At 45.4% G+C, this 13470-nt stretch overlaps 1 protein-coding gene across 1 annotated transcript in view; it reads right to left on the reverse strand.

The window, feature by feature from the left end:
• The window catches only part of ANKRD28 (ankyrin repeat domain 28), an 86701-nt gene extending 74837 nt beyond the window's left edge, over window positions 1–11864 (reverse strand). Inside the window, exon 1 of the mRNA XM_028751589.2 lies at window positions 11524–11864. Within this exon, the coding sequence (XP_028607422.2) occupies window positions 11524–11550 (27 nt within the window). The 5' untranslated portion in view covers window positions 11551–11864. The remainder of the gene's footprint in view (window positions 1–11523) is intronic.
• Window positions 11865–13470: the final 1606 nt, after the last annotated feature.

A 13470-nucleotide genomic window follows, 5' to 3' on the forward strand; every position in this document is an offset into this window, starting at 1 on the left:
CCACCCTCTCCCAAAAGCACCCCCCGAAAGGACCCCTCTTCCCAAAAGGAACTCCCCCCGCCAATGCCACTCACACCGCAGCTGGCAATGCTGCCTCGTCTTTGGCATTGTCAGCATCGTCCTGTGTCTTGGCGGAGCACAGGGCCCATGCCACTGGCCTGGGCAGCAGAGGCAGCCTCCATGCCGCCGCCGCTTCCTCCCACTCGGCTCTTCCTGCTTGGCCACTTCCTCCTGCTTGGCCACCTCTGGGTGCCGCCCCTTCCTTTCTGTTGAGGGAGGAGGAGGCGGCAGTGCAAGACTGCGCCAGCACCGCCACCTGCCCAGAGGCGTCCGCAGCTTCTGATGGGCTGCAGGAATTTCCTGCAGCCCATCAGAAGCTGCGTCGCAGAAGTCAGTCCCCGCACAGCGAGGCCTCCATGCTGTGCCAATTTAGCACAGGGACTGACCGAGCGGGCGGCACGGTCTGTAATGTTCAGGGGCCAGATTAACAAGCCCGACAGGCCGCATCCAGTCCGCGGCCCTTAGTTTGCGGACCCCTGGTCCAAGGGCTATTCATTAGGAAATAATGGTTTGTTTTAAGTTTTTCATGTGGGCTAAAACTCAATCTAAGGTTGTTGTTTTTTAAAAAAATCGTTTAACCACATCAGTTAACAAACATGGATACACATGCTATAATGTTATTGTTTTGGTTAAATAAATTGTTTAAATTGTTATTAAGGAAATGATTATTTTTCTCCTTCCAATAAAGTACAGAAGAAAAGTTGCCCAAATATAAACAGTTAACTTACTAAACCTCACAATAATTTTATAATTATCTGTCAATGTATTTCTAATAGTATAACCAAATCAGTAATTTTTGATATAACTATTCTGAAAATTTATTATTCCAAAAATGAAACCTTCATCTGGTTGTAAATATTAAGATTATACCAACAAGAATAAGTCTTTCTGTAAAAAAATAATAATAATTAAATCAAGTCTTACTGACTAGTGATTTAAATCATTATTTAAATCGATTTGATTTAAATCAAATTCACCCTGCTCACTAGTAAGTCATCTTGTTGTTTTCAGGTGCCTCTGAATCCTAGAGACAATATCTGTCCTTACCTTACAAAGTGCTCAAGCAAATGGTCACTAGGCTATAATAGCGATGCCACTGGCAACTGCATGTTTATGAAGCTCTCCAGGATATATACAGTACAGCACAAACCAATATTGATACAGTCTTTAATATACCCTTATGTGAACTGCATCTGAAGCAAATAACTACACACACGTCTACTCTTTTAAAACAGTTTTTTGTATCATGATAAAACTGAACCTTATGCAAACCAAGGTGTTCTTATGTGCAGGAAAGACCGCATTAAACCACTGCTTTTTCCTGAATGTGAAGACTATTTGAAAGTTTGTGGAACTTGTATCCTTTTCTTAAAAAGCAGGTTAGCAGTTCAGAATAAGGGTTCAACGTTTATTTTTTTAAGTAGCACATTCACTGCCCCATCCAGAAGGAATGAGGAAGGCACAGTTTTTCACATATTTTTGTCTTTGTCTTGGCTTATGTTCTGTCTTCTTAAAGGGTTGTGAAGCAGGAAGCAAAATACCGTAGTACAAAATAAGAGCATGTTATGATTATAATACTGGATGTTCTAGGTTTTTTAATGCATGCTTCAAAGTACTTGTCGGTTATGGCTTTCAACTAATTGTACCACTCCACTTAGTGAAATAGCATTGTAGTGTGAATTGTATTTACTTTCCTGTGTGAACCAGACTCAACCAGCTCCAGAAGTGTTCTGAACTAGCCGCTGAAACCCTTACTGCCTTGAATCACAGCAACTTCACTCAAAATCAAATTGGAACCAAACAAAAGCATTCATTGGTTTGACTCTCCAGTTAAAATAGCTATATAAAAGCTCTAAAAAGCCATATTGAAAAGGGACAAGAAAAGCTTCTTTTATAATTACTACTATTTAAAATCAAGCATTAAGTTTATCAATAAATACAAATGCATTCTGCATGATGCAACAACAAAAAAGACAAATTATGCCATATGTATTGAATTTACTGCAATGAAGGAGGAGTTAACCTATGTATAGTAATGTAAAGCAGCATACAATTATTGCAATGTGAATACTATTTAAATAACTTAATACTGTTACCAACTAAAACGAAAACTCAAACTTTTGAAATGTAATACAGGTTATTTACAACTGGAAAACATTACAATCACCATATATTATGCAAATTGAAATTTAACATGGCATCAAGGTGAGAATGCCTAAGATGGTGCTCAATCAATGCAATTTAAAAACAGAAACAGCAAGATTAAAAATAAAAACAGAGAAAGCACACACCAGATAAAGGAATAGCTCCAGACTAAGCAGTACTTAGTTCAATGAAATCAGTGGGACTTAAATTAGTCATGATTTAACTTCCCACAATGATTTCAATGGAATGTAAGTGAAATCAAATAACTCTAACCGTTTTAAAAAGGGGCAGGGCTCAGAAATCCAGCATGCCATAAGCCCACTGAAACCAAATAGGCACAGAGGATATGATCTCTATTCCCTAGAATGTACCAGTATCCTATGCACAGCTACATATACACACATACAAATTTTGGTCATGAGCACATTTTAAAAGCACAACTTGAAAAACATAAGGTGTGAAGAGGGAGACGCCCTCAAAATTGTTGGTGGTGGTTTTATAGAAATAAAATAAAACAAGTTTCTCAAGCAGGCAGAAAAGCTGGATTGGCTCTGTTCCACTTGCCAAGGTTAGAATATGCAAGTACTGTATCATATTACCACAGCTAAAGCTTAATAGAAAGACCGTAAGTGTTGTGACTTTCAACAGTAGGCATGCTACGTAAGATTAAGGTAATTCTCATGGTTACCTTGACTAATAAAGCATGCATTGAAGCATACATAGTTTGAAGGCAAAGGTTCTCTAAAGCAGAAAAAGCATGCCCTCAAGTCCCAAGTTTGTGTTCTCATATACAGTATATGAATGAATTTATAAGCCACACTTTCAATAAAAAATATAGCAAGGTGGAATACAACATCAAAAACGATATCCATAAGCATAATTTAAAACATCAATAAATTATGACAGGATTAAAAAGGAAGTTCATGTTGCAAAGGCCTGTCCAAATATGAAAGTCTTCAAGAGACGTCTTAATGAAAGTAAGGATGGCTGTCACCAACGGCTGCTGGTAGGGATGGTCCTTTCTGATGGCCAGCTGAATCTCAGTGGTATGGGGAACCACCAAAAGTCCTCCATCAGAGCACTCACAGCAGCCCCAGCTCCCAGACCCTCTAGCCTGGGTTGATGCTGCTGGGTAAGATATGCTCCCCTATCTTGGTAATGCATACCAGGCCAGCATCCTCATGATTAAGGAATAGAAAGCAGTGATAAGATGCAGGAGAACCCACAAACTACAAACCTACTCCTTCAGGGGGAGCACAACCTCATCCAGTAAGAAGAACCAGCTACTAACAGCATCACTGTCTTGTCAGGATTGAGCTTCAGTTAACTGGCCTTCATCCAGTCCACTAATGAAGCCAGGCATCAATTCAACACATCCACTGACTCACTGCCTGAAGATTAAAAGGAGAGATAGAGCTGAATGCCATCAGCACACTGAAAACAAAGCAGTCCCAAACACTGGATGATCCCACTCCACAGTTACACGTCGATTTTAGACAGGTGTTCAAAATTAGACGGCGGCATTTTGCACCTGGCTATTGGCCAACAGCGACCAAGTGAAGATGTCCCGGTACAAATGGGCTATAAGGACATATTGGTCCAGTTCAGATCATGATTTAGCACTCAGGTGTACAACCTGTAACCTGCAACCTAGTTTCATTATACTAACGAAAACTCACAAAGGAAAGGAGGGCAAAGCAAAATGGATGGAATCATGGAAGGAGGGAAATTCCATTCCAAGTAATTAGTTCAGACCTACTATAAAAGCAATCTGTTCCACTCTGAGCAGCCTGCATGGTGAGGAGCATTAGAGACAAAATGGATGGCTCTACCTATTTTTGGCTCAGGCCATGCCTACACCTGGCAGCAATCCCATTCACTACCAGCAAACAGCCCCCAACAGATTACCACCAAGAGGATGCAGTCCTCAACAGAAAAAAAGGATCAGCACTCATGGTTTAGCATTAGTAGACCTGCCAAAGTAAACCCGGGGGTCTCACAGTTAATACAGTTAATCCAACTGTAGTTTGTTGCAACTGTCTGTTGCATCTGAAACTAATACTTCATCCTGGTTTTCTTGCAGTAACCAGTTAGAATAAACCAGAGTTTCCAAGTTTGGATGTATTATGCAACAATTTTCATTCAAAACCAAAATTGGAAGCTTTTGATCTCTTCCCCTAATGAGCCTGGTATAGGGGAGACTGAGAGAAATAGTATAGCCATCTATAAGGCTATCACATGAAGCATGAAGCAAGCTTGTTATCTCCGAAGGCTAGGACCAATGGATCCAAGTTACAAGAAAGGAGATTCTGATTAAACATGAGAACAACTTTCTGACAGTGAGAGCTGTTTGACTGTGCAACAGTCTCACAAGAGGTGGCGGACATTCCTTCCTTGGAGGTTTTTAAGCAGAGGTTGGATGGCCAGGGAGTTGGTCCCTTCCAACACTACAATTCCACCCTACAGAAATCCAGGAGGCAGTGAGAAAAACTGCTGTGATTAGAAAGACAATTGCTCCCTCTCCCACTTATTAGATGATCAATTAGATGGGGGAGGGTACATTTGCATACCCACTATGCCACTGGATTGGGTGGAGAGACTGGAAACCCCTTTGCTCAGGGTTAATTATGAGAAATCACAATTGCTGGAGCTCTGCACACTTTATCTCCCAAGTGGCAGTGCTGCCACCAGTGAAAGACTGGGACTGACCACCAAGGAAAACCAGATCAGGCCATTGCATACACCACCCATGGCATACAGAACCTAGCAGTACAAGGGGGTGTACTACTGCAAAAAGGAAATCCTAAAGCAAGTGAGGAAGGCATGGGACAAAGCATATATAGCCCTGTCAGGGGAATTCTGCCAATTTTGAGTTCTACTTACTGTAACCTTCTAAACCAGAGGTCAGCAACCTAAGGCCCATGGACCAGAAGCGGCCCATGAGGATTGCTTAACCGGTCCATGAGCTGCCCCCGAACCAAGCCGCCCGCTCGGCAAGTCCCCATGCGCTGCGCTAAATCAGTGCAGCGCCTCTCTTCTGTGGCTCCAAAAATTGCTTCTGTGCATGCCCAGATGCCGGAAATTGCTTCTGCGCAGGGGCAATTTTTGGCATCTGGGCATGCTCAGAAGCGATTTCCAGCGCCACGGACATGCGCAGATGCAATTTCCAGTGTCGCACTGTGCCAGTCCAGCCCACGGAGGATCTCTGCGGGAGTGATCCGGCCTATGCCCGGTAAGCCTTGCCGACCCCTGTTCTAAACCTAAGTGCTGGTGATAATCTGGGGGTGTGGAATATGAGGATGAATACTCATTTCTCACACAGCATTGACAGAAGCCTAACTTTTGTGGGACGATGGGTGGAAAATATTTGATCTTCAAGGCAGCTACATTACTGAAGCTTAATTCTTGAGGGCAAAGCAAGACAATTCTGTTTATATACACACATTCTGCTTGTATTCATGCTATACAGTGGTACCTCAGGTTACATACGCTTCAGGTTACATACGCTTCAGGTTACAGACTCCGCTAACCCAGAAATAGTGCTTCAGGTTAAGAACTTTGCTTCAGGATGAGAACAGAAATCGTGCTCCAGCAGCGCGGCGGCAGCAGGAGGCCCCATTAGCTAAAGTGGTCTTCAGGTTAAGAACAGTTTCAGATTAAGTACGGACCTCCAGAACGAATTAAGTACTTAACCTGAGGTACCACTGTAAATGTTTTAAGAAGCAAGAAGTCTTTTTAGTGTTTATTTGAAGAAAAATGTCTAATTGGTTGGAAGCAGGTGAAACTGATATTTCTGTTGCAAAATTCTGGGTGTAGCTCCTGAGCAAGGAATTTAGTCTTGCAACACATTTATGTTTGACACCCCTGCTGCAGACTGAATGTGGGAAGGGAAAGAGAACTTCAAGTCATAACAATGGAGCGTGAAACCACCCAAAACTGAAATTCTCAGCCCCCTGAATTCTAGAGTTTATGCATTAACTGCTTCCATGCTTTCAAAGATCAACAAAAATCAACTCCCAGTCCATACAAATGTACAGTGTAAACAGTATATAGAAAGCACAACTAAAGTTTACATTTAAACTTATAGTTTAATTAAATTAAAGTTTGTAGCAAGTCCATCAGCTACATTTCAGGAAAGCAAACACTGGTCCCATTTCCTCCCACTCTACTTCTACAGCAAACAGGACAGGATTCTAACTTACCCTGCAAAGAATCATGGCAGACTACTGCCAACATATAAACCCCTGCCGCAGAATGCATAGCTAAAATTATAAGGATGCATGTATCAGTCTAACCACCTTTTACACCAAGAGCACAAGAGGTAGAATACTGGTAATAGGAAAGATGACGACAGAGTATTTTGCATAAGCTCAGCCTCAGAATATAACAACATATTGCTCGCTTTGCTTTTTGACACCAACTGAAAATGTACCTATTCATCCAGGCTTTTATAGGATAACAGAACTCAATTAATCCTTCAGCAATTAAGCACTCTGTAATATATCTTTTCAGAGGTTATACTGACTTGCTTAAGAGCTTAGAGGTTTTTATCATTTGTAACTCCCTCTAAGATCAGTGATGAAGTGCAAGCTAGAAATTTACTATACAGGCATGCCCCCATTTGCATGGGAGTTGCATTCTGGATCATTGTATGCATTAGTGGAGCACATGTAAACCTACCATAAGCCTACCCCGCGCCTGCCCCATTCCAACCCTATTCCGGGGCCAAAAACTTCCCATTCCACCAGTAGCGCACCAATTGAACGCATACAAAATGGTCGCCACCTGTATAAGTATAGAACCCTTATAGGCAGTGCTATTTTTCTGGAAAAAGAGGTGCTGGAACTCACCATGAATGCCTCCCTTGTTCTCTTATAATAGCAATGGTGCCAGAGAGGTGTTGGAACTGAGTTCTGCTGAGTTCCAGCTGAAAAAAAGCCCTGCTTATAGATAGATACACTTTCCCAGGGACCCGAAGACACAAACACCCAAAATGACTTATTCTGCTCTGGGGATGCACAGGTTCAAATGAAGACTGCTATAAATGCATGCATCATCATCATCACATCTCATTATCAACTTCCTATTAAAAATAGCACTGGCTAATCAAACCTTCCTCCTTCCATAGGAAGTAGGGGGGGGGGCTCTCTCATATACATGTTCAATATGCATTAAGCAGAAAGGCTGACCCTGACTGGCAGGCACTTCACTTTTAACCATTAATAGTGTTGCACAGAAAAGGAGGTGGGGCTCATGCCTAGGTGGGGACATTCGGATCAGCTCATTATTAATGAACACCTAGCTCACCACTCCAACTTTTCACCTACAGGATCACAAACTGGGCACACAGAGCAGAAACAAAAAGTGCAAGCAGCACTGCCTTGCAATTCCTTGAGTTGAGTGACCATTTTCTCAACCCTCCGTCCTTCTCCTAACAGAAGAAGAGTGTGGAGAGTATGGCTGAGGAATAAGAACTGAGCTTTCTCTCAGTTGCTCATTACCACCTATGGAGCTGGCAAGCATTATGTATTACAGTCCCTGTGTCTTTTTAGGCTATTTTGAGGCAGCTCTTCAACAAGATTCCCAGTGCAACGCAGACCAGCAACAATGGATAGTATGCATCCAACCATTCCTCTGTACAGTTGCCACATTCATTTCCTCACAAGGCTCCTGCACCTTTACAAATCTTTTTTTCTTTCTTTTTTGCATCATGGTATTGTTGAATAGTGGGCAGTTTACAAATTATTTAAATAAATAATTCGGCTGTATTCAACTACAGTGGTACCTCAGGTTAAGAACTTAATTCATTCCAGAGGTCCGTTCTTAACTTGAAGACCACTTTAGCTAATGGGGCCTCCCGCTGCCGCCACACAGCCGCTGCACAATTTCTGTCCTCATCCTGAAGCAAAGTTCTTAACCCAAGGTACTATTTCTGGGTTAGCGGAGTCTGTAACCTGAAGCGTCTGTAACCCGAGGTACCACTGTAAATACTTGTGCTAGCTGGTTCCAGTGAAACGAGTCCCACTAGTGCAACAGGGCTACCCCCTGACAACTCCTCCCTTGCACCCCTCAAATCAGTTCTAAGGGGTCAGGAGATCCCCAAAACAGCATGCAGGGAGAGAAGGAAGATAATTCCATCAGGGAGCAGAAATGCTTTTGCGGACAGAGCAATCTCCTTATTGCTACTTTCAGTTAAACCCATTGTACACCTACACTATGTCATCAAATTGTTAACAAGTTCCAATACCCATTTAATACCAGGAATTTTGCAGTTCCAATCACCAAGTACCTTAACAGCACTTCAGGTGGTTTCTTCCATCCTACTGTTTAATGTTTGACTTTTTGTGAAATGAACAAGTTCAGGAAGTACAATACTAAGTATTTGTCCTGGCTCTCCCCAACCGATGCTGGAGCTCATGACTCCAGTTTTGCCAAAGGCATTCAGATTAGAATGGTAGAGAAGACACATCAAAAATTGCAAGGATTAGCAGTTACATGAGAGGTGGAAGGCATGGCTAGTTTGTGGGCTAAGATGCTGAACCAGAAAGTCACATGCCCTTGCACCTTTCTTTTGAAGGACGGGGTGAGCACAGAATGTAGTCTGGAAGGCAGCTGGAGTCCCAAGCAAATAGGCACTCCTTTTAGTGGGCTGGCAAAGTGAGGTTTGTGCATGCTGGCTTCTCGTATCCTAGTGGTAGAGGCAGGGCGGGTCCCAGCGCAGCATCAGATTTAGTCCGAGTTGCTTCCTGTGGAGGGGAACAAAGGCTCCTATATAACAGGAGGAAGTGCCAGAGGTGGCTCACCAGCTGGAAAAGTTATGGGAGGAGTGTCTGGAAGGTAGGTAATGAGAGACACAGATCAAACTCCCCAAGCTCCTCCCACTCCTCAGGGTTTGACTACCTGCGCCACTGAACCTCCAAAGCTCGCATTACAGTATTCAATATATGAAGTTATTAGCCTGAAATCTAACTCATGACCTCATACATATACGTATAATTTGATATATTTTCTATCGCGCCCCCCTGCCCAAATGGGACTAATTCTTCCACTACCGCTACATTGGCACATTAACATGAAAATAGATTTAGGTTTCTAAATCCATAAATATATGTATAAGATTTTAGCTAATAAGAACACAGTGAAGGAACGAGTAGACATAAATAGTGTGCAATGGAGCTTTTCCATATTTTAAGTACTTCTTGTGCCTATGAGTAAGGATGTGTATTGCACAACGGGGGGGGGGGGGGAGAGAGAGAGAATTATAAACAGCAAGTCAAAAACCTACCATTAAGCAGATCTTGGAATATTCTAAGCAATTGTTCATCAGCAGAATAGTGTTAGAAAGAGCCCTAGTATACTGCAAACATGTATTTTACAGATTAAAAGGCAATATAGCAATCAGGCCAGAAGGCTGTAACAACTTTGAATAAGCAAGCCAACATTCAACAAGTCAAGGCTAGAAAAGGAGGTGGTGAGATACGCAGTAAAAGCACGGCTGTGATAAATGAAAATCTTTGCTATGTAGCAAATCTATCTAGATACGAGTCTACAATCTAACAAGAAAAAACCCAAGCCAATGCTTCCCACTAGGAAAGAACTTCTGAGGAAAAAACTTTACAAAAGGTACATTAATGGGAGGCAGAGAGAGACAAGCAGACACTTAAACACTGCAAAATTTTGATCTTTCTGACCTTCATACATCAGCTAAGGAAATGAATATAGAATTATATTGTTCTGCAAATGGAAACTATAGAAGCAGATATGGCTGTTGTGGTAGAAGTGAGTGTGGTGATTAATGCTGGCTTAGCAGCAGGGAGGACTGGGTTCAGATCTCTGCTCATCCACAAAAGTCAACACAAAACAGCCAAGGCTGTGTACACACAGTATACGTTTAAAGCACACTCCTGCCCTCAAAGAATTCTGGGCAGTGTAGTTTACTCCTCAGAATTCCCACCAGCCCTTAAACTACAGTGCTGAAAATTCTTTGAGGGAAAGCATATGTTTTAAAGGTATAGTGTGTAGACAGCACAAGTCACTAAATTTTAGCCAGCCAGATCTCTCTCAGGGGGTTGCAATGAAAACAAAATGAAACGGGCCTTTGTAAGCTACACGAAATCAAGGCCTTTGAGTGATGGGCCACAAATGTAATATTAAAATGGACTAGGATATGAGAGAGTTAAGGGCATGAATGCTAGAGAGAAGGATGAGTATCATTTTAAATAGATCAGGCTGGAAGGCATGCCAGTATGTTATTTGAGCCCCTTAGATACATGTACAACACCGAGTGATATCAGACTGTCGATGTTAAATTAAATGGTTCCTTGTGGCGGGGTCCTCCAATATCGGACACTGGGATGGAAGAAACCCTTTCTTATGTCAGAAATAGAACAAGCTCCCATTAGCAGCATTCCCAGAGACCCCTAATTGGCCCCCACTGGAACGGAGTGGGGGCGAGGCGGACCTTTGCTCTGAGACCCACCAGGGCTTTTCCTAGTGTTCCCAGCACAGTTTCAGCCACAGCCATGTAGGGCAAAGGGGTACCACATTGTCCAATCTGCGCAGCCGCCTGCAGAGGAGTACATAAAGATGCAAGCACAGAACGCCGAAATGCATATATAGATACAGAGATGTGTGTGTGTGTTGTCTGCTTGCACCTTTATACACCGTGTGTGTGTGTGTGTGTGTGTGTGTGTGTGTGTGTGCAGGGAGCTGGCGGGCAGAGCCGTACGGCATAATAAAGGGGGCGTGCGTGCATGTGCCTGGGGGGGCGGCGGCTCTCAGCACACGAGTATACCGGGAAAGGAGAGGAGAAATGTGGCGGTGGAGGGGGGGGGTGGAGAGGAAAAACGACTCGCTGCCACCTGTTAGGCCTGAGCCACAGAGTAACCTGGGAAAGGAGGAGGAGGAGCCAGGAGGTACCAGGAGGTAAAGGGAAAAGGGGGTGGGGAGGAGTGAGCAGCAGCAACAGCAGCACCACTCCCCCCGCCGTTTCCTAGCAGGCGGGCGCGCACACTGCCGCCACACACGCGCGCACGGGGGGGAGGGGAGGGAGAAGCAACGCCCTCCGGCCCGTATTCCCTCAGCCACACACGCACCCTGTCACCACCACGCCGGAAGCCTTTGAGAGGGAGAGAGAGAGGGCCACGGCGGGGCCACGCCATCCCCACCCACCCACCTCCGTCCGCCCCTAATGCCGCCATAGTGCCTCTCCCGCCCCCCAGCCTGTCACCCTCACCAAAGAGGGGGACTCGCCCCCTCAGAAAACGTTAAGGCTGAGGGCGGCGAAGGGAAGGCCGCCGCCGCGCTTGAGGCACCCACCTGCTCGCGTAGTTTGAGGAAAACCATGGCGAGGCCGCCGCCGCTACTACTACCCCGCCTCCTCACGGGCCACCGCTGCTATTCCTCGCCGCCGCCAACGACTCCTTCCCTCGGCAGCCCCGCCTCCTCAGCGCCTGGGCCGCTCAGCCCGTGCTCGGCAGGCCACGCCCACTGCCACGCCCCCGCCTCCTGGCGCGGCGGCGACGGCGGCTGCCTCTGCTGCGAGGCGCGCGGATGGGGCCGGGCGGGGGCGAGAGCGCGAGGTACCTCTTCGCCCCGCCCCCTCTCCTCTTCCACTCCTGTCCGCTAAAACACACACACACAGAGTCTCTCTCTTTCAATCTTGCCCTTTCACTAAAGGGTATAATGTGGCACGGAGAGCGAGTCGATTTGATCCGCCCCTCCCCTTTCTTCTCCCTAACGCCCTCCCGATGAGGGTCGCGACGCCCGTCACTCACCACCAAAAGGCGGCGGTGATTGGGCGCGGGGCGCGGCGCGGCGAGCGCCGAGGCTGATTGGAAGGCAGGTTGGCGTGTGCGGGTGGGAGTGCGCGTGTGATTGGCAGGAACGAAGGTGAGGGAGAGAGGAGGGTCGGCACAGAGAAAGAGAGAGACAGAGTGCGCGCGCTGGGCGCGAAAGATGTGCCAGTGGCTTCTGGGAGAAGGAGGGCTGGGGAGGTGAGATTAGTGAGGGCAAGGTGGAGATGTCTCGCCCTTTCCTGGGCTTCACCGTGGAACCCTAAATAATGTATTATTGCCTGCAGCCTCCCTATCCAGGTTTAGGCAGAATCCGATTCATACCTCTGCAGCTGATTCGTTATAGTTAGTGCATGGTTTCCTAGCTGGAAATCGATAGGTCTCAGTTCAGGTTTTAAAAGCACGACTCATGGAAATTCGGTCAAAATTCGCTATGGCTCCCAAGAGAACGTATTTTTAGCAACTGCACAAGATGATAGGAGTTTCCCTGTGGCTGATGGCAGCTACTGCTTCCACACGGGATGAAAAAGCTTAGCCGAAATAGGTTATTAAAGTTGCAAGTGGCCAGGCTACCCCATGAGAGCTGAAATCATCATGTGAGAATTGTGATCATGTTAATTTGGTGGGTAGGTTGGAAATGGCTGGGTGGATGTTTTAATAATTCTAATTCTTAGAAGGTGGTTTCTTCATCCTGAGATACCGTAACTGGATTGTAATAGCCACCCAAGTTTGGATGTGTGTATGTATATATGTGAAATAAATAAACGTGGCAGCAACAATGCTGTAAGCACCTTGGAAAAACATGGGGTGACTGCCTGGATTTACAGAGTTTATTTTCCGTAAACTCCTTTGAACACATGATAAATTGTAGTACTGTATGTAAATAGGGACGCGGGTGGCGCTGTGGGTTAAAGCCTCAGCGCCTAGGGCTTGCCAATCGAAAGGTCGGCGGTTCGAATCCCCGCGGCGGGGTGCGCTCCCGCTGCTCGGTCCCAGCGCCTGCCAACCTAGCAGTTCGAAAGCACCCCCGGGTGCAAGTAGATAAATAGGGACCGCTTACTAGCGGGAAGGTAAACGGCGTTTCTGTGTGTGGCTCTGGCTCGCCAGAGTAGCTTCGTCATGCTGGCCACGTGACCCGGAAGTGTCTCCGGACAGCGCTGGCCCCCGGCCTCTAGAGTGAGATGGGCGCACAACCCTAGAGTCTGTCAAGACTGGCCCGTACGGGCAGGGGTACCTTTACCTTTATGTAAATAGACTGAGAGCACCTGCTGACTGTCCGTATTTTGCAGAAGGCCTTCAAGTGCATGCCTGGAGATGTAGGTTTGCACAATCAAAATTGTATTAAAGTGCTCTGTTGCCCTACTATAACAAACTCACTTTTATGGAAATAAGCTTTCTGTAGCTAGGAAGGTAAAGGTAAAGGGACTCCTGACAGTTAAGTCAAGTCGCAAACGACTCCAGTTGCGGCACT

Source organism: Podarcis muralis, chromosome 12 (genome assembly GCF_964188315.1).
Source record: "Podarcis muralis chromosome 12, rPodMur119.hap1.1, whole genome shotgun sequence".
Classification (NCBI taxonomy): domain Eukaryota; kingdom Metazoa; phylum Chordata; class Lepidosauria; order Squamata; family Lacertidae; genus Podarcis; species Podarcis muralis.